The 18,104-nt window shown below is 42.0% G+C and overlaps 2 protein-coding genes across 13 annotated transcripts in view; one reads left to right on the top strand and one right to left on the bottom strand.

The window, feature by feature from the left end:
- Window positions 1-7,146: 7,146 nt before the first annotated feature.
- C5H11orf58 (chromosome 5 C11orf58 homolog) lies at window positions 7,147-13,061 on the bottom strand. The gene is made up of 5 exons (XM_066997649.1): window positions 12,905-13,061; window positions 12,574-12,654; window positions 11,900-11,960; window positions 9,996-10,105; window positions 7,147-8,744 (listed from the first exon to the last, which is right to left on the bottom strand). Exons 1-5 carry the CDS (start codon window positions 12,962-12,964, stop codon window positions 8,538-8,540), a joined length of 519 nt encoding a protein of 172 aa, XP_066853750.1. The 5' UTR covers window positions 12,965-13,061; the 3' UTR covers window positions 7,147-8,537.
- Window positions 13,062-13,570: 509 nt separating this feature from the next.
- The window catches only part of SOX6 (SRY-box transcription factor 6), a 415,066-nt gene continuing 410,532 nt past the window's right edge, over window positions 13,571-18,104 (top strand). For all 12 annotated transcript variants that reach the window (XM_066997629.1, XM_066997630.1, XM_066997638.1 and 9 more), the window contains exons 1-2: window positions 13,571-13,725; window positions 14,616-14,729. The gene's annotated coding sequence lies outside the window, so the exon portion shown is untranslated. The remainder of the gene's footprint in view (window positions 13,726-14,615; window positions 14,730-18,104) is intronic.

The following is an 18,104-nucleotide window of genomic DNA, read 5'->3' as shown; positions in this document are numbered from 1 at the left end:
AACACAAAGGAGCCTTTGACCACGTGTTTTGTGGTTCAGTGAAGCTGCATTCTTTCTCCAGAAGCTTTGTTACGCAGGCTGGAAGAGTATGTGGCCATAGCTGGTGGGTGAGGAGCGCAGTCCTCTGCTGCTCTAGCAGTGAAGGGGAAGGGCTGCGGGCAGTTTTGCTCTGCAGGTTGCAGGAGATGTTCATTTTCTTTCCTTCAGTCGTGCACACAAAATCTGCTCACTCAAGCTTGCATGAAAGAGGAGGATTTTGCCCTAAATGGTTATACCATGAATGTTTTCAGTGAGATGAGCCTCTCTAATGATTTTGCTCCATGTCCGCAGTTAATTCCGTACTTCGGGAAAAAAAAAGTCGATTGATTTTCTTCTAAAACTTTTTATTAAATATGTGAAATGCTATTCTTCAGTGACTATCCTTTTACAGGGATGGGTGTAGTCTTTAAATAATTACAGCTAAGTTTCATTTGTATCTAGTGTTTGCTTTGGGACGATTTCCTTTTTCAGTTTTGTTTCCATCAAAATGTTATTTTATAGGTCTTACTTCTGATATCAAGACTAGAAAAAATGATGACTACTTGCAGACTACTGTTCAATATCATTTCAGTCAGAAGGCAACACTTTTCCACTGCCTATTAAGAAGCTTAAGTGTAATTATAATTAAACAGAAATGTAATTAGAAAGCAGTTCTTTTGAAGGTACTGTTTTCACTGTAGTGTTTTGTAATGTTAGACTAAGCAAAAATTATGTAGAGGGCATTCTTTCCTCTTCAGCGTTGTCAATTTCTTGTACTAACATTATTAGTGTTTCATTTATTACACAGCTGAATTTATAAAACTGCAGCCTAATAGTTATAACTAGCACAGCTTTCACCTTTCTGAACTTGTGTAACACCCCCTCGGCCCCCCCATTTTTCACTATTGTACATATGGATAGGCTGTTACGAAATCCTGTTGAGCTGTTGCCTGACTTTGTATGAGCGTATAAAGCTGTGTGTTTTGAAGGACTGGGTAATGACTGTACTCGGAGGCATCCAGACTGTTTTGGAACAGTTGGAGGAAAAACAAAACAAAACAAGCACACTTTCGCTAGAGAGATTTTTCAGGAAACAATCGTATTGAGGGATGCTATTCTGGAAAGTTGCATATGTCTGTAACTAAAAGCTACTGAAAGATGCCACTGAACTTGTGTGTTGCTATTTCAAAAAAATTGCCAAAGGTCAAGTGAGGTGGCCTGAGGCACCCCTTTTGGAGGGGAGGGTGGTGCTGGGCACAGGCAGAGCACACCCAGCATGTTCACAGGATCGTTTTTGCACCAGCCTCACTTGCCCATCCGATTTCCAGTCCTTTAAATATGTGTATTTATTTTATATTGTTGGGTTTTGCTCTCTGTAAAACCGCACGTTTCCCATGTGTCTTAGCAATTAACTTCTGGATGTTGTATGAAGGAAAGACTGGATTTACTTAGTGTCAAAACTTAGAAGATATAGAAGGCATGATCTGATGTTACTCCTCTGATTTATGTCTGTCTTCGGGTATTTTAAAGTGTTTGCTTGTGGTGTGTGTGTGTATGTATTGCGTAGTTATAAAAAGAACAAAGACGAGCACAGGAAAGACATGAAAAATAGCTATATTTTCCACACCTAGTAAACATTCCCATTGGTTATTTGGCTGTATTCAAAAGGCTAAGACTTTTATTGCTCTACTAGCAAAAGCAACCTTTCTTCATAGTGGAGCAGTACAAAGAAAGAGCACAAAAAGTACACACATCACAGTGCCTGAAATTCTGTTTGAACAAGTGTATTGATTGGGTCTGACCCCTTTACATTTTTTTTCCATTATTTGAAAAGGTGCATCTAACTGTGGCTGAATTGAACCAACTGAGATGAACTTTCCATGAAAACTTCTTGAGATATTTCTTTAGTTCAAAGCTTTGGAATTTTAAAGAGCATTTTTAATACAAGTCTGTTGAGGTATTCTGTGCAACAACCATACTTTGAATGTTAAGCTACAGGTATACCTAAGAGGAAGGTAAAATTATAAAGCTTACCATGAAATTACGGGGAGGTGACAGAATAACTCGGGGTGCTAATTATAAAAGAAAATAAAACCAGAAGGCATTGCATATGCACACATTTGTGCCCTGTTTACCTGTTATTTACTTGTAAGTGTTCCTGGTTGCTTTACAGAGAGCGTAAAACAGCCTCCAGACAAAACATTATGAAATTATGAATTAGCTTTTTTTTTTTTTTTTCCGGCCAGCAGTTATTGATGAAACAGTTATAAGATGTAAGCTTAAAGAATAATGTGTTTTTTTTTTTTTTTCTTCTTCCCACTAAAAGAAACCTTTTACCAGGAGCTAAGCATAAGAAAGCACTGAAGGATGAAAGAAATTAAGAAAACGAGGGTGAGTAGTGAGTTGTAGGAAATAATGGCAGAGATGTATCTGCAGACAAGACTCAGTAAGAGGCTGGAGGTGAGAGAGGGGAACAGCCTAGTGGTTTGAAGTGAGATACCTGTAAAAAGCTTGAAGGAGCTGAAATACATTGGCTCTGGCAGAAACAAAACGCTTTGATAAAGGGAGTTGGGCTAAATTGTAGAGGGGGAGGTAAGAATACCTGGCAAGTACGTAAGTCCATTGTGCTAGTAAAAACAAAACAAACCAACCAAACAAAAAAACACCTTTGTGAAGGGGATAAATAAGAGTAGTGTTGATGGTGGCAGTGGATGGAGACGATCACCGATGGCATAAGGTAGTGTTTTGGTTATAGGAAGGTTCTTTGCTGTTGTTAGCTGCTTTGCTTTGTTCTTTTCGGCCAAATTCCAGTTAAGAATGGCTAGTATTGGTGAAACCCTCCTCTTCCCCATGGCAACAGCTTGTCCCAGAGCCAGGGGTAGAAAAGGCTGATCTCCCCTGGCCCAGAGCCTGGCCCCAGCGAGCGTTTCTCTCTCAGCCACTGTGCTCTGCTGTTGCAAGGTGTGGTGCTGCAGGGCCTGCGGTGGTCTTGGGCTGGGCTGCCTTGTTTTTATCTCCAGAGCCAGAATTGAGAAAAGCCTTAACGTTGTTTTCTGGTTCATCTCTTGATACATGAGAGGCTTTTCTGAAACGCTGGCTGATGGGTTGTGCAAGGTGGAACCCGGATGGAATGCAGCAGTTGGCTTTTTAGTTGCACTGAGCTGTACCGTGCTGGGGGGAAAAGCTAGCCGACAGCAGAAACGTCACTTCAAATTCTGTTTGTCTCCTATATTGTCTCTGTTATTGTTTTTTCTGGCCACGTTTTCATGCTGAGCAGTTCGTCTGTGTCTTTGCTCTGCTTCTTCCATACTGGGCCTTTGAGGATACTCTTCTCCGCCCCCTCCTCCCCCAGAGCAGGGTTTTGTCTTCTGCCCAGCAGAGGTTTGCGGTGGCTTTGTGCACACGTGTACACGTGTTGATCCCGTTCTCTGTTCATTTGGTGCTAAGAGGCAGAATCAGCAGAAGCCGAGAGACCATCGGACGAGTGCCAGAACTGCTCTGCTCACTCTGCAAGTCCTCACCTGTCCGAGACCCTGAGGGAACAGAGGAGCAGTGCACGGGTATGGCTGTGTTCCCTGCTTGCCTCAAATCCCTCCACGTGCCTGAGAATTCTTCACTTGTCTGGATGCAGTTTAAAAGTGACTTGGCAAATGATTTTATGTGCAGATCTTATTTGGGCTTTGAGTAGCATGGCTTCTTCAGTTCACTACTGAGTAAATTGGGTCTTTTTTTCTTTTCTCTGTCAGGTATTGACTTCTTATGTTAAGATTGTCACTTTTTTAACAAAAAAATATTCTTTGGAAAGAGAGGTGCTGATGGCATACTTACAAACAGTTCACAATCACTAGATTTTAGTGGCTGAGAAGAAGGGGACTTGGCCCCAAACATTTAAGGATCAAAGCTTCACCTGCCTTTGGTGCAATTTATTTAGCAATAAATCTGTGGGTGGAAAGAAACCAGTTCAGATTGTCAAACTTTTTTCTGCAGTCTTTAATATGGCTTGATACACCTGTGATGAGCACACATACTTCAGTGGTTTAAGAAAATTTCCCTGCAGGTCAAGGTGGGCAGTTGTGTAAAAGTTCAAAGTGAGGAAGTGGTTTTTATATGAGCTCTTGTATTGCTTGACTGATGATATAAAAAACCTCTCTTCTATTACATGTTAGTTTCCATTCTTCTGGTAGGTGTTGTTTTTTTTTTTTCCCTGTGCTAGATCTTCCTGAGCTATGGACACCATAAATGGTACTGGATTTAGACAGATAATAGCACAAATTGTTGGTGTGAGCTCATTCTGCACCTGCACTTCAAACCCATGTCAAATTAGATTAAATCACTAAGCATTTTGCTTCTTTAATGCTGTGCAAAAACTGAGGAAACTTTTATTTATCCATCATGATACTGAACACCTGTATACTACTTAGACATTTTTCTCAGGAAAAAGTGTACTTGAGGTGGCAGTCTTAAAACCAAACAAAACCAACTTCCACTTTGTCCCTTCAGTGAGTGTACCTTGACACATGTCCCTTCTCTTAATCCCCTGACAGTTTGCAAGAGACCAATGCAAATAACTGTGCCAGGCTTTGATTATGAGATATTGCACTGCCACTTATTCTCTTTGTCTCCTGCAGTTTACAGAGGCAGCTTCAGTGCATAATTTAATCCCTGTTCTGGGGACTGTAGTAAATCCACAGAGATTTCTGCCAGCCGTCCTCTCTGACATCAGAACAACATGTGCACATCATCTTTGATGTGAATTCCCCAACCAGTGCCTCAGAAGGACCTATAGCTTTGAAGCTGGCCTATAAATTGTGCTTTCAGGAATCAAGTTGTCAGCCTCCTCTTCAGGAAAAAAAAAGGAGAGTAAACTGTAAAGCAGTTGCATAAAGGTACAGGGCACCTTACAGATCAGGTTTTCTTGGCCTTGAAGAATTCCTGTACGATGGTGAGAATAGAGATCCCTTTTTACTTGGCTTAGAAGCATCCTCTTCTGTGAGTGCAGGGCCTTGTGGGCAGCGGGGCTGTGATGGTACTCATCTTGAGGGGTTCCCTGCTCCAGGGCAGGTGGAGGGGGGACAGGCGCACCAGTTCTTCCCACCTGCTCAGGTGTTCTCGGTCCTCGAAAGCCAAATGCTGGTACTGCGCCTGCATTAACCTTTGTGTAGGTGAAGTGTCAGTGTGGTTTAGAGCCTCTACCAGATGTGGTGGTTGCTCTGTGACAGATCGTTCTTCAGTTGTTTCCAAAGGCATGTACAAGTATGGGCAGACTTCTGCCTTTCTACTGAGATGGTCTTTGAGTTGAGGAATTTCAGTGGCCAAATCGTGTTTGAAAAGACAAATGCAGTTGGCCTCTCTGATTCAGGATCTGTGTGTGTGTTCTGCTGTCATCTCTGGGAGCAATTTCCACATCAGCCTGAAAAGGCAGAGAACTAACTACAGAAGCAACCAAAACACAATCTTGATTTTCGTCTCAGTTCTCTCTCTGCTGAGAGCTGAAAGTGCTCTGCTGCTGCTCTAAGTTACTAATCCTGGTGCTTTTATAACAAATATTGCTAAAGCTGACTGTTGAATTAAAAATTGCAGAATTTACACTGAACTAAATCAGCTTTTCTCAGCATAGAAGAAATTTCTTAGCGGTGCTGATTCGTAGATGGAAGTGCAGGTGCTGACATAATATGTGTTACACAGAAATGGGTATGACTGTGTTCTGAGCAGGTTAGTCTTAGTTCAGCATTAGAAATGCGTTGCACCAAACCTCATCAGATGTTCACTATATTACTGGCTGTGCACTTCAGGAATGGAAGCTACACTGTGCTGACTCTTCCTGGTAACAGCTTTTATCAGAAATGCCTAATTTCAGTTTACTTTTTATTCTTATGTGAACTATTTATTTGTATTTGGGACTGATGCCTAAATCTGTTCTATGAGGCAGGAGGCTGCAGTCAGTTCAGGGCAGAGCTGGGCAGAAGAGACCCCTGGCAGTGCTCATTGTGGCAGCCTGTTCTGTAGGCAGAGGCCCATGTGGGGACTACCAGTGGGATCTGCTTTTCCTGGGTCTTCCCAGGTTGGTTGCACTGTGGAGAAAACCCCACAGGTGAGGGTTTAATACGCCCTTCCTTCAAGGCTAGTGGGAAAGCAGCAGGGCCTGCAGGGGTGGATTCCATCGCTTTCTGAGCCCCTGTCTAGATGCATGGTGGCGTTAAGTCACAAGAGCCCTGTGGATGCTGAGCAGCTGCAGAAGAAACAGTTGCATGAGCAGCACTGGCTTCAATGCTGGGACAGAGAAGGCAGGTTGGTGTATATGCACCATGTTGCAGCCTGCACTTTTGTGATTGCACACCGCTTGAGGCAATAAATAGTAGGCAGCAGCCAAATCTAAAAGAATTTAAAAGTGAAATGTTGGTTTAAATGTAGCCAGAGTGTCCAAACAGGAGGAAACTGATCTCAGTCTGATAAGGAGAGTTAATCAATCAGCTTGACTGGGGGATGGAGGGGAGAGCGTGACCTAGGCAGAGACTGCCTCGTTGGTCTGATTTCTGTCTTGAGGATCTCACAGAAATGGGACATGTCTGGGCTGGCACTTTTGATACAGCCTCTTCTGCAATGAGGTTGCTCAGTGGAAAAAAAAAATCCAAAATTGAGAAAAAAAATCCCAAAGATCTGGTAACAACACAGGTATGCCTATACTTTTATTCCCGAGCATCTTTCTCAAATTTCCTACCTCCACTAATTTAGGCCTTGGCCAAAGCCACATCTTGATGAAGATATGAAAGGCTTCTATGAAAATATGTTGTCTGCAAAGTTGTCTATATAGTGAGTTCAAAGCCTGCTTTCAAATAGGAATAACAGTTCATCAACTTGTGTGCTTTCAAGTGTCTTAGACACTTTAAGTGTCTTAGACAGTAGCTGCTCGGTCTTTAGGAAAATTAAGTCATGGAGAGGTTTTTCTTAACAGTGTACAAGCAACTTTAATTTCTACCTACATATTAGAATCTTGGAATATTGGAAAAACAAAAAAAAATCCATACAAGTCAAGTACAAATCGCTGAACTTGAGAGTGGCTGCTGTTCAAAGTTCTTAAAAGTTAATGACTTAATAAATTGGGATTAAGCACAACTATAACGAAATAGCTACCTTAAACTTTTTATTTACAGTCATATTGCTTTTATTTTTTTCCATAGTGTATCTTATTCCAAGTCCTCCCCCAACAATTGATGCTGCACTGTTTATGTTTGTTTATTCAATAAACCTATACGATAGCACATACTGTTGCTTTCATGTAAGCCACATGGCTTGCAAATTTTATCTGCACGTAATAAATAGCACACAGAAATGGAAAATTCCCCACAAGCATCTGGAGTGTTTCTTGAAACACTGTTGTAAGAGAATGAAGCTGCACTACACGTACAGGTCTGCTGTTCTGTCCTCCCAGCAAAGAGGCAGCTCATTCATTCATGAGGAAATTAAGTCTAAAAAGTTCTGTTATTTTACTGATTACTTTAGTATGACAAGCTATAAATTTGCAAAGGAATGGATACGGTTGATTCTTGTTGGAAGGAGTTACTAGAAGTCCTGACTCTTTAAGCATATCAGCTTTACTTGAAAGGTACAACCTTTTTGTGGTAATTTACATAGACATCCAAGTGATGTGTGTATGGCGAGGAAAGGAAGAAAGGCTCGCATGAAACTCTGTACTCTCTATATTAAAGAGCTAAATGATTTTTATATCCTTTTCATTATTAAAGTATATTTTCTCTTTCAAAGTAAAATGATTTCCTCAGGCGGTGTTATTAAAAATAACAGCTTAGTGTTATAACCAGGTGCCAATCATTCAAAATCACTTTTTTTCTAGTGAAAGGTATAAAGGACTACAAATCACCCTCCCTGCAGTTTCTTTTCCCCATCATTATTATAAACTGAAAAAAAGAAGCAACTCATCTCCTACTGTATAAAGCATTTCTAAACCATCTTTTCCCAACAGCTGTTGTAGGACTTCAGATAGATACAGTGATTAATGCTGTCACAAAAGTGAGCGATTTCTGTTCTTAGCCCTGTCAACACTAGCATCTATAGACAAAATCATTGTTTAAAGCTCTAGCACATCACAAAATAGTGCTGATATTGGTATTTTACAACTACTGCAACATCCAATAATTCACATGTAATCTTATAGTTAAAAATTCAAGACTAGGGTGCTAACTGAAGAAGCCACTAACAGGAATTTTCCTTTTCTGGCATGAAATAAAGGGAAGGGTAGTTTAGATAACATATAGTACAGATTGGGCAGGAACAAAAGGAATTTATTTCTTCATCCAGTATTTTATACACTTTACAAAAACCAGGAGTCTCACTGTGCCCATAAAAACATTATCCATGGCAACTGAAAGCAAGTACTACTTTTTGTCATCTAACAGGGTCTTTTTAAAATCATAATACAAAGATTTGTGCTGTAGCAGTCCTCCACTTCGCACTGTAACAATAAGGCTTACTGTACTTTAAATACAAAGCTGTTACATCTGCAGTTATGAACCACTAGCTTTAACAAACATCATCTTATAATTGTTTTTCGCTTCTTTTTTGTTTTCTGGAACCTCAGCTTCATCATGCTTTTCAGCAGCTTGCAGCTCCTCTGCAGACTCGTCTTGCTCTGACTCAGAGCCGCTTTCGGAGTCCTCTGAACTCTCGTGTTCAGAGGAGTGTCCAGCTGCCTCTTCTTCACCTTCCTGAAACTGGAAGTTCAGATTATGAGACAGATAAACCCTTATTTCCTGGCAACTCCATTGTGGCTCTTAGATGTGCCCAGTGAGAAGGCTGTGCTAAATGGCTCCTTTCGTATTAGTTCTAAAGTGGGCTAGCTTGCTAAACACAGGTCTTTGATACACAAATTATTAGACAGAAAGGAACCCCACTGGACTGGTTAACAATACTGACTGTAACAGCCAAAGATTCTTCGGCCACTTTCCTATTTCATTACAGCAGAAACCCTAAAGACTGCATTAAATGAGTTTGAAAAGTTTCAGTTTCCATCACTTCTGTAATTCTTTACTTTTGCGTACCGGGTACACAATGACACTTAAATGCTTGTCAGGGAATGAGACACGCTGACACTAACTGATAGATCATCAAGAATTCTGACGATTAGTCATGACTAATCTTTGAAAATAAATTTAGCACAGCATTACAAAGCAGCGTTAGGAGTGCTGAAGTAATCCAATGCTACAGCTAAAAAGAAGGATCCAAAAATTGAATTTTGTTCATGCACCTAAGGAGCAATGCGTCCATGTTTTAATATTAAGAACTCTAAGCACGAGTTGTTTTACTCTCTCTGGAAACATTATCCATGTTTTCATGCCATAATAGGTGCCAGCGGGAGGAAAAAAAAAAAAAGAGAGACATCAACTGGCAAATAAGGACAGCTTCCTAATAACCCAATTTGGTGGTTTTTTTTTTTTTTTTTTTGGTCACACTTCTCTTTCTGCTCATCCCTATGTAATTCCTTGCAAGTACAAGACCAGGTGGGTGTCAACCCACTGAAGCACTAGTTTCCCTCCTCTGACCCCTCTATTTCTGCTTAGTTTTCAGGGCCATAGGGAGGTATGCACCTCACAGCAGCAAGAAGCCAAAACAGATTAATTAGCTCTCTGTGACAATGCAGATGGTTACCCCCCCCCCCCCCCCCCTTTATGTATTCCATGACAACACTCATTTAATATATTTGCAACTTTGTCCTAATCAGTCTTGACTACTATGGAGTATGTCATAGCACTTTTCAGAACAAAGGAAAGCATCCATCATCTCCAGGCACCTACGTGGCCACAACAGCGCACACAAATAAGGGTCACGCGACTCCAGTGAGTTTCTCATTTAACTGAAACCGTGCAAGTTCACCACAATGCACGGTTATTAGATTTTTAAACCATGTATCATCTTGTCTCACTGAAGTGGCAGCCAAATCATGAGAGAAATAATTAACTTACTACCTCACTGAAACCAAGTCCACAATGGCGCCGGTTTCGTCCAGACATGGTGCTGTCCATGCTTTGTTGGTACTGAGACTCCAGTTCTTCATTCATTTTCTTGTCTTCTTCCCCTGCATGTCCAGTGTACTTTGGTTATGGTTCATTCAAATTAACAAAGACATCAAATTACACAAAGTCACCAGATTTTCAAAGTTTATCACAATATAGGTGAAAAAGTTTAAATGTAGCCACCTTCCTTAGAAACTACTGGATTGGGTATTATTGTATACAAACCATTCAGATTTAAAAGCAGTGTTATCAAGTGTGCAAGCAAAACTGCTGTGATACATCTGTCTGATGGGACAGTATGTTCCTAAGACCTGACGCCTTCAGACAGAGATGTACCATGCACAGTGCATGTTCTACTCAACAAGGTAGGTGCAACCAGTATGACTTTTCTGTGCTTCCCCCCAGTACTGCAACACGTCACAGCCAGGACAAAGTTTCTGACCTTCACTGTATAGCACACGATTACCATAATTAAACTGTAATTAATATATTGCATTAGCAGTTAGAACAATACTACCACTCTTGTTTATAGAGCTGCACCTGAAATTATTTCATGCAGCCTGAATTATCAGGAACAGTTACTCTTTACTCTTGCCCACCTTTAGGAATTAACAGGAAAACTAATTTTCTTATCTAGTTAACAGAACACGAGCTACTACTTCTACATGCCCTTTAGTACTACTTGTTTGTGTAAGTAAATAAAGGAGCATTTCTACTGGGGGGAAAAATATGATCCAAAATAGTTGAGTATCCTCTGTTCTTGTGAAAAGTAGAAACCTCTAAATCTTCCCTGCAAAAAGCTCTACAACATTAGTTTTTAACCTATATCACTGTAAACCAAAAGTATATTACAAACTTTTCCTCATTTAGAAGGTAGAGCCATCTGTTACTCTAGGAGGAGGAAAACCTTATGTTGGAAAAGGAAGTAAAGTGTTAAGAAAATAGCTGTCCTGATTTTTTGTGAAAAAGCAGCACTTCTTGCTAATAACAATGCAGTTCTGAGTATTTATGATTCCTTAAGAAGCAGCACCCTAGGAAATTCAGGTCCAAGGAGGTGATTCACAGTCACTCTGCAGGCTAATAGCAGAGCCTGGAAACAATCCCCAGGCTTCCCTTGGTGTTTTGGCCTGCCCACCATTTTTCATCAATTGAAAAATGACTTGTGGGGCATATCAGGGAAATAAGTTTTCTGAACCTCTTGACAGTTGCTCTTCTGTACAGTTTTATTACAGCTTCTGTCAGACAGTCCAGCCCAGCTTCATTTTGGTGTACTTTGACTGAGCAAGTCTGATAAGGAGTTGTATGTTATATAACATCAAATTAGTGCTAATTCCAAGATGACCTTGCATATCTTCCCCTCTTCTATCTCGTTGCTTTAAGGTAGAGATATTTCCATTCAATAGGTAATCAGGTTGGAGGAGAAATCGATCTTGGTTTTTTGTTGTTCTCTTCCCCCCCAACACACACACTGAGTTAGAGGTGTGGATATCCATACCCGGCAACACAGAAGCAGCGTAATACTGCTAGGTACTAAAAGCAATAACACTTTACTTTCTTATTTTGATAAGAAAATACGACAAGGACCTGCAGACCCTGGTTTACAAGGCATTCGTACACAAGTTTAACTGACCATCAAGTACTTTTCTGACCCTGGGCTTCAGAAGGTGAATGCGCGCGGTCAGAGAAACTGTCAGTACTCTAACGAGAAATTACCAACTTCGCAAACGGATCTGTCTTCACTTTCAGCCACAAAACCTGAAATCCCTCCCTGCGACATTGACCGTGCTCAAAGTTCTGGGATGTTCTTAAGTGAGCATTTGATTTCCAACTTTGTAGCAGCTGTTGGATAAACTGACCTGTCCTGAAGTGAGAGGTTGATCTGTGGTCTCCGATAACAAGGCGGCCAGTATGTTCTTTCTAAAAGAAAATGCAGTTTGTTTTGGAGCTTTAGGCACTGACAGCTCTGCCAACATTCTGGAAATCTCTAGTGGGAAACATTTCCAATCAAATCTTGACAACCAACTCTAAGACCGTACGATTTGCTAGCTAACTACTGCTATCCATTGATGAAGCTCATTTCGTTTTTATGGTTCACTGATTTTTTCTGGAAAAAAGCCCCCACAACTAGATATTCTTTCCTCTTCCCACACCCCAAAGCTGTCTCTTTTCTTCCCTGTTTTTTGCCAATCCAAAGACAAGCCATGCTACTATGCTAGATAAGGAAAGATGGTGACCATCTGATACGAAAACTACGCGATAGCAACACCAGAGGAGTGCGAATCCAGGTTCCAACAGTTCACCCTTTGAGTCTCTGACATTATGCTCAGCCTTCGCATCCTATTGCAGTCCCACTTTGGGACTGGTGCTCATCAATACAGTGGCTAAGCAGTCACTCATTAGCAAGTGTCTCCCTAGAGGCACGAAGTGGCGTTAGACGGCAGGGTGCTTTGAGCATTTAAGCAGGCGTCACGGTTAGTGGCGGCGGCACGTTTTAACACCGTGGTGCTTTAACGCAGCGGCGCGGCCTCACCTTGGCGGCGCCCATCAGCCTCAGGAACTTCTGCTTGCGCTCCTCGTTGCCCAGGTCCGCCGCCTCCCAGCTGCTGGAGCCCTGCGGGGAGCACACGATCGCTGCGCCCGGCCCCGGCCCCGGCCCCGGCCCCGGCCCCGGCCCCGGCCCCGGCCCCGGCCCCGGCCCCGGCCCCGGCCCCGGCCCCGGCCCCGGCCCCGGCCCCCCCCGGCCCCGGCCCCGGCCCCGGCCCCGGCCCCGGCCCCGGCCCCGGCCCCCCCCGGCCCCCGGCCCCCGGCCCCCGGCCCCCGGCCCCCGGCCCCCGGCCCCCCGCCGCCCCCGCGCCCATTACGTCGGGCGAGGCCGCTCGCTTGAGGCCGTGCTGAGGCTGCGAGTCCCGCGCCGAGCTCATGGCCGCGGCTGCTGTCCGGGCCCCTCCGCCGCCTTCCTGCCGCCGGAGCCGCTCCCTCCCACAGCGCCGGGTCGCGGCCCCGGGGCGGGGCGGCCGCGGGGGGAGCCGGAACGTGTAGTTCTCCCCGCGGCCTGCGCGGCGCGGAGCGCGCTGGCGAGGACTACAAGGCCCAGAAGCCTCCGCGGCGGCGGGGACGGCCCTGCGCGCTGATTGGCGGGGGGCGGGGGAGATGGGGGGTGCTCGCGAGCGCTAGCGCGAGGAGGGCCGTTAGAGGAGCGCGAGGCGGGCCGTTGGGCGGGCACGAGGCGGGCCGTTGGGCGGGCCGTTTTTTGGGAGGGCCGTTTTTTCCCGGCTCTGAGGGGCGAGGACAGAGGGGCGGGGTCGCTCCTCCAGCTCTCGGGTCACTTCAGCAGCCGCCCGGCCCCTCAGCGGCTCTCGCACTTGCCGTTAAGAACCCCCTTCTGTTTTAATATCCTCGTCCCGTAGTGACTTGCCCACACGGCAGAGCTATAACAGACTAGCCAACGCCAGGAGGTCCAAGTGTGCATATGGAAATGTGTGAGCGCCGTGTGCCAGGTCACGTTGCAGCTTAGGGTTAAAGTTGTTTGGTTACAGGTTTTCAAAACAGAACTGAAATAAACCGCTCCGGATGAAAGCAGCAGTGAATACATGTGAATGTACTCAGTCCTGTTGAAACCTCCTTAACACCTGGTTCAAAACAAGTGATTGCAATTTTCTTGTTTAGTGAAAGAGCTAAACAGGTAAAGTCTTCATTAGGTCTTTTTTGAATGTTTTTCAGTCTGTGTGTTCACATTGTCTTTGTGCAGTCATTTCAGCCACAAACTTTTCATCTATAGCTGTACCCCCAAATCTTCTCACGTGTGCACGTACAGTATAGATAGTCAGAACGTGCCCCAAATCTGCTGTTCTTCTCAGTAGTTGGGGTGAGTCTGAACTTCTTTTTGACTTGCAGAGATCTAAGCTGCGTTTCATTGCATCCACTTGTCTTTAGTAGTTTGTTTTGGCTTGGTTTCTTCTATTCCCAAACTGTTATTTGCACTTTTATTGTTTTACTTTGTCACTACAACAGTGAAACATTTCAGGCTTGAGGCAGTAAGTCTGCCCCCTCACCCCTCTATCTCTGTGCTAGATCAAGGAAATTTTGGGGTTTTGAAGGTTAGAGGCAAGGCAGGATGAAGTAGGCTATGACTGCAAACACCACGTGTAGTCACCTGCAAGGCAGAAGACCACACTGCAGGGACTGACTAAAGGTGAAGAGCCCATAACACAGGGGTCTGCACACGGTGTAAAGATGCTGATGGACAACTTATCTCATAAAGGGTGCTCAGTTCCTTGCAAGTGGATGAAAAGTTCCTGTAGAAGTCTAGAGGGCTTCTACATTTAGGCTTCTGCTCTGACTCTGTGAGAGGAATCTCTGTGCTTAAAGGATGACCTGCTCTCAGTTAAGTTGGTCTTTATGAATATCTTCTTTACAGAGGAGGAAAAATAGAGGAGGTTAAGAACATGTCATTACGATGCACTTTTTGTTTCTTTGTTTGAGTATGGCATTTAAAATATTTGGTCATTTGGATATTTTTTAACACTTTTCCTGAGCCTTGTTACTCAGATGTCACCCATCATTCCTTTGTAGGACTGAAGTACAGTGAAAGAAGAGTTAATAAGAACATATTCTGGAAGACGGAGCACAAAAGCTCAGCAGATCTAGTAATGTAGAGATGTGCTGATAGAGCCCTGCCACTCCTGGGTAGGTAGATTTAGTTACAGATATTTGTAGATTGTCATTATTTTCAATTATTTTTTATACAAAACAACACTAGGATAATAATATTTAAAATTCATGTTCACGTATATTGTACTACCCGAGTGTGCAAAATCAAATAGAAAGGCACAGCTGTTACGCCTGTTTTCTAAAACTTCCATAATTGTTGTTTGACAATGATAAAGAGCAGAAGGGAGCATTAATATGAGAGAATATTGTATTTACAACTTTAATGTCATTTTAATGTATCTCAATATATAATTATATAATGATTGTAATTGTGGCTTAATTGAAATTCTGGTACTTTAATAAACAATTTCTCATGGAAGGGGTACAAAATGTAAAAAATAACATCACTATCAGTATTTTTTTTTTGTAGTATCTAGCAGCATTTTTAGTCTGTTAATAGGAATTGTGGTAATCTAATACTAGTGAAATTGTATCTTTTCTATTTTTTTAGTTAAGCTTTTATTACAGTTTGTGTACTACTATGTTTAAAAGACCTGTTCCTTAAGAAAAACAAGTGCAAAATTTGAACTTAATGGTTGTGGTTTCCTTACGGGACAAATGGAGAAGGATTGCCATTGGAAAAAAAGGTGCAAGAATATCAGACTTTGCTGAAGTTGAAATGAGTTTTTTTAATTGGGTCTAAGTTGTGGGTTACAGTTAACTTCAAGTTCTTTTCAGGATGACTGAAATATATGATTGTTTATATGGCTGCAATGGTTTGGTGTTTTGTTTACATTTTGAATAAGATGTGCTAATGACATTTTAGTAAGGGGATTTTATAAATATTTGTCTTTCTTATTTTATTGCTCGTTTGGGATAAAAATGCTCTGGTTTTGCAGAAAAGTGTTACCTTAATTAAAAAAAAAAAAAAACACAAACAAAACAGATATATCCCTAGCATTATATGGCATCCGTCTACATATGGGGGAACTTAAAATGGAGTAATCAGGCTGCTAGCAAAAATGTGGATTGTCTCAGTAGAAGACTGATTATGCAAATGTTTTATTTATCTTTATGGAGATATTACAGATAATTCTGAGGAAGTGAGACTAAGGAGCTAGATTTAATTCCAGTAATAATAGAAAATGGTAAGAAAGGGCAAAGTTAAGAAAATCCTGTCATGCTAAGATCCAGTGTTGTATTTACTGTAGTCTTTGAACAACTGAAAAATATAATGATTCACAGGATAACAAGACAGATTGGCTTTTAAGAAGAAGCATGTCTTCTTGAGTGTCTGTGAGACTGAGTATATAAACGAAACAGTGGGTAAGGATGCGGGGCAACATTTGTGTGAATTTTCCACAGTTCTGTGCATAGTCCTTCAGAAGAGACTATCCGGAAATTAGCATTCCAGTCACAGGAGCTCAGGTTTTGTGATGGAGTAGAAACTGGCTGTGACGCAGAAATCAGACTTGGATTAAGTATCTGTCCATCGGTATAGCTAAGGAACAGTAGGGAGGAGCGAAAAGGCTTCTGGTTGGAATGGTAAACAGAGAGAGGCAGACGATACAGTGAGACTGTGATGTGGTGTAATGACCAATAAGATGACACAGTTATTCACTGCTATGTACAGTTACCATCTCAGGCTTTTCTGTATAACTCTGCTTTGGTGGTGAGCTCCAGTCTCTGGATGGGAACCATCTTTGGGGGTGGAGGGAAACCAGCCCTGTTACAGGAAAAAAACTACCTTAATGAAGATTTTCTGCACCAGTCCAATTCCAAGTTTTGAACCTCAGCAATAAAAACTTCCAGGCAGACAACAACTTAGGATAGGTAGGTATGGGAAAACAGAAGCTTAGCTAGGTCTGGCAGAAGTAGTTTTATCTTTGAAGAATCTGATGTACAATCTTTGAAAAAAAAATAATATATATATATATTTGAGATGTCTTTGTCGAGGTAGGGTAGATTAAAGCACAGTTAGGTCTGACAGCCAGAAAGCTTTTTTCATTGTGTGATGTGATAAGGATGTCTTTGCCGTGCAGTCATTGACTGAGCTGCAGTAATGAGACAGGACAGACCTGCCTTGGTTGCAGAGCTTAATCTTCTCCTGTAATGGTCTTGGCTCTGCCCAAGAACAAGTGGCCTTTGGCATATCTCACCTTTCTGCTTTATCTACAAAATACGGACAATGTATCTCCTTTCCAGCCTTTAGACTTAATGGTTGCACAGTATGTTCAAAGCAATGTATACTTGCTAAATATTAGCTACAGTGTAATTGGACTACTGTAATTTATAATGTGCTAAATGACTTTGGCATATAAAATAGGATCAACCTCTTCTCAAGTGCTGTAGAATTTTTAATTGTTACTAATGAACTTCTGATATTCAAAGTACCTATCCCTGTGAGACAGGGAATGCTGCCAGGATTTGACTGTAGGAAAGCTTAGCAAGGCAACTACTGATTTTTTTTTTAAGCTTGAAATAAAAAAAAAAAGTACATATCATATGTACACACACACACCTACATTAAGTGCACAGTTTAAATTACGTTTCCTTTTAACAGAAAGCTCTATTTCTTTTTAAATGGAAACAGGGCATTGCCCTCGCGTTTCAAAAATGTTTCATCTCTTTCAGCATATTTTAAGATTAAAATGCTTCTTGATTTCTAACCAGCTTTGCTTAGTAGTTGTCAGTGCAATATATAGAGGTTACCCCTGAGAAGAGTGGAAAATATTCTGTATATCACTGGAGGTGTGGAAAGATTTTTTTTTAATTGAAATCTGACTTATGCAACATACTTATTCAGTATGTTTTAGTGTCATGATGTCTGCCAAAAGTTCAATTCCAAGCTCTTGCTAAGTTTTGTTTTAAGGAGTTGGGAAGAAGGAGAGACAAGCTAAGAGCAAAAAAAGAGATGTCAACAAAAGGATTGCTGAGAAGGGAGCATCAGTTGAGGGAAGGCAGTCATAGCTGTTAACATTTAAAAAGCCCTTTCAAGGCCTAACGAAATAAAGGATAGAGATGTCCTCATCCTGAAATGGCTTTTATATTTCTGAACCTGTTATAAAAGCTTTTCTTAGAACACTTCCTTTCTAAAAACAAAATAGTTTCTGTCGTAAACAAGACAGGCAGCACATCAATACAAAGACTATCTTCACTTACTTTTATTTCTACTCTAGCAGAGCAGGCCATTATTCAATACCACAGCAAAAAGAATTGTTGCCCCAGTTTAACAAATGACGAAAACAAAGAATGAAGAAATTATGTCCTTGAACCTAGCACTGTGCAGGCTTCCACTGCTATTGTATGTATTAGGCTTTGTTCTCAGTACAAAGATTTAAAAATCCCCATTTTTAACATGATAAAAGGTAAGTTAGTCCAGCTTTCTCTGGGTACAGTCCTGGTGGAGAC

The sequence above is a fragment of the Anser cygnoides genome, chromosome 5 (assembly GCF_040182565.1).
Source record: "Anser cygnoides isolate HZ-2024a breed goose chromosome 5, Taihu_goose_T2T_genome, whole genome shotgun sequence".
Lineage (NCBI taxonomy): Eukaryota > Metazoa > Chordata > Aves > Anseriformes > Anatidae > Anser > Anser cygnoides.
The sequence above is the reverse complement of the archived record's forward strand: the minus strand, read 5'-3'. Positions and strand labels throughout refer to the sequence as shown.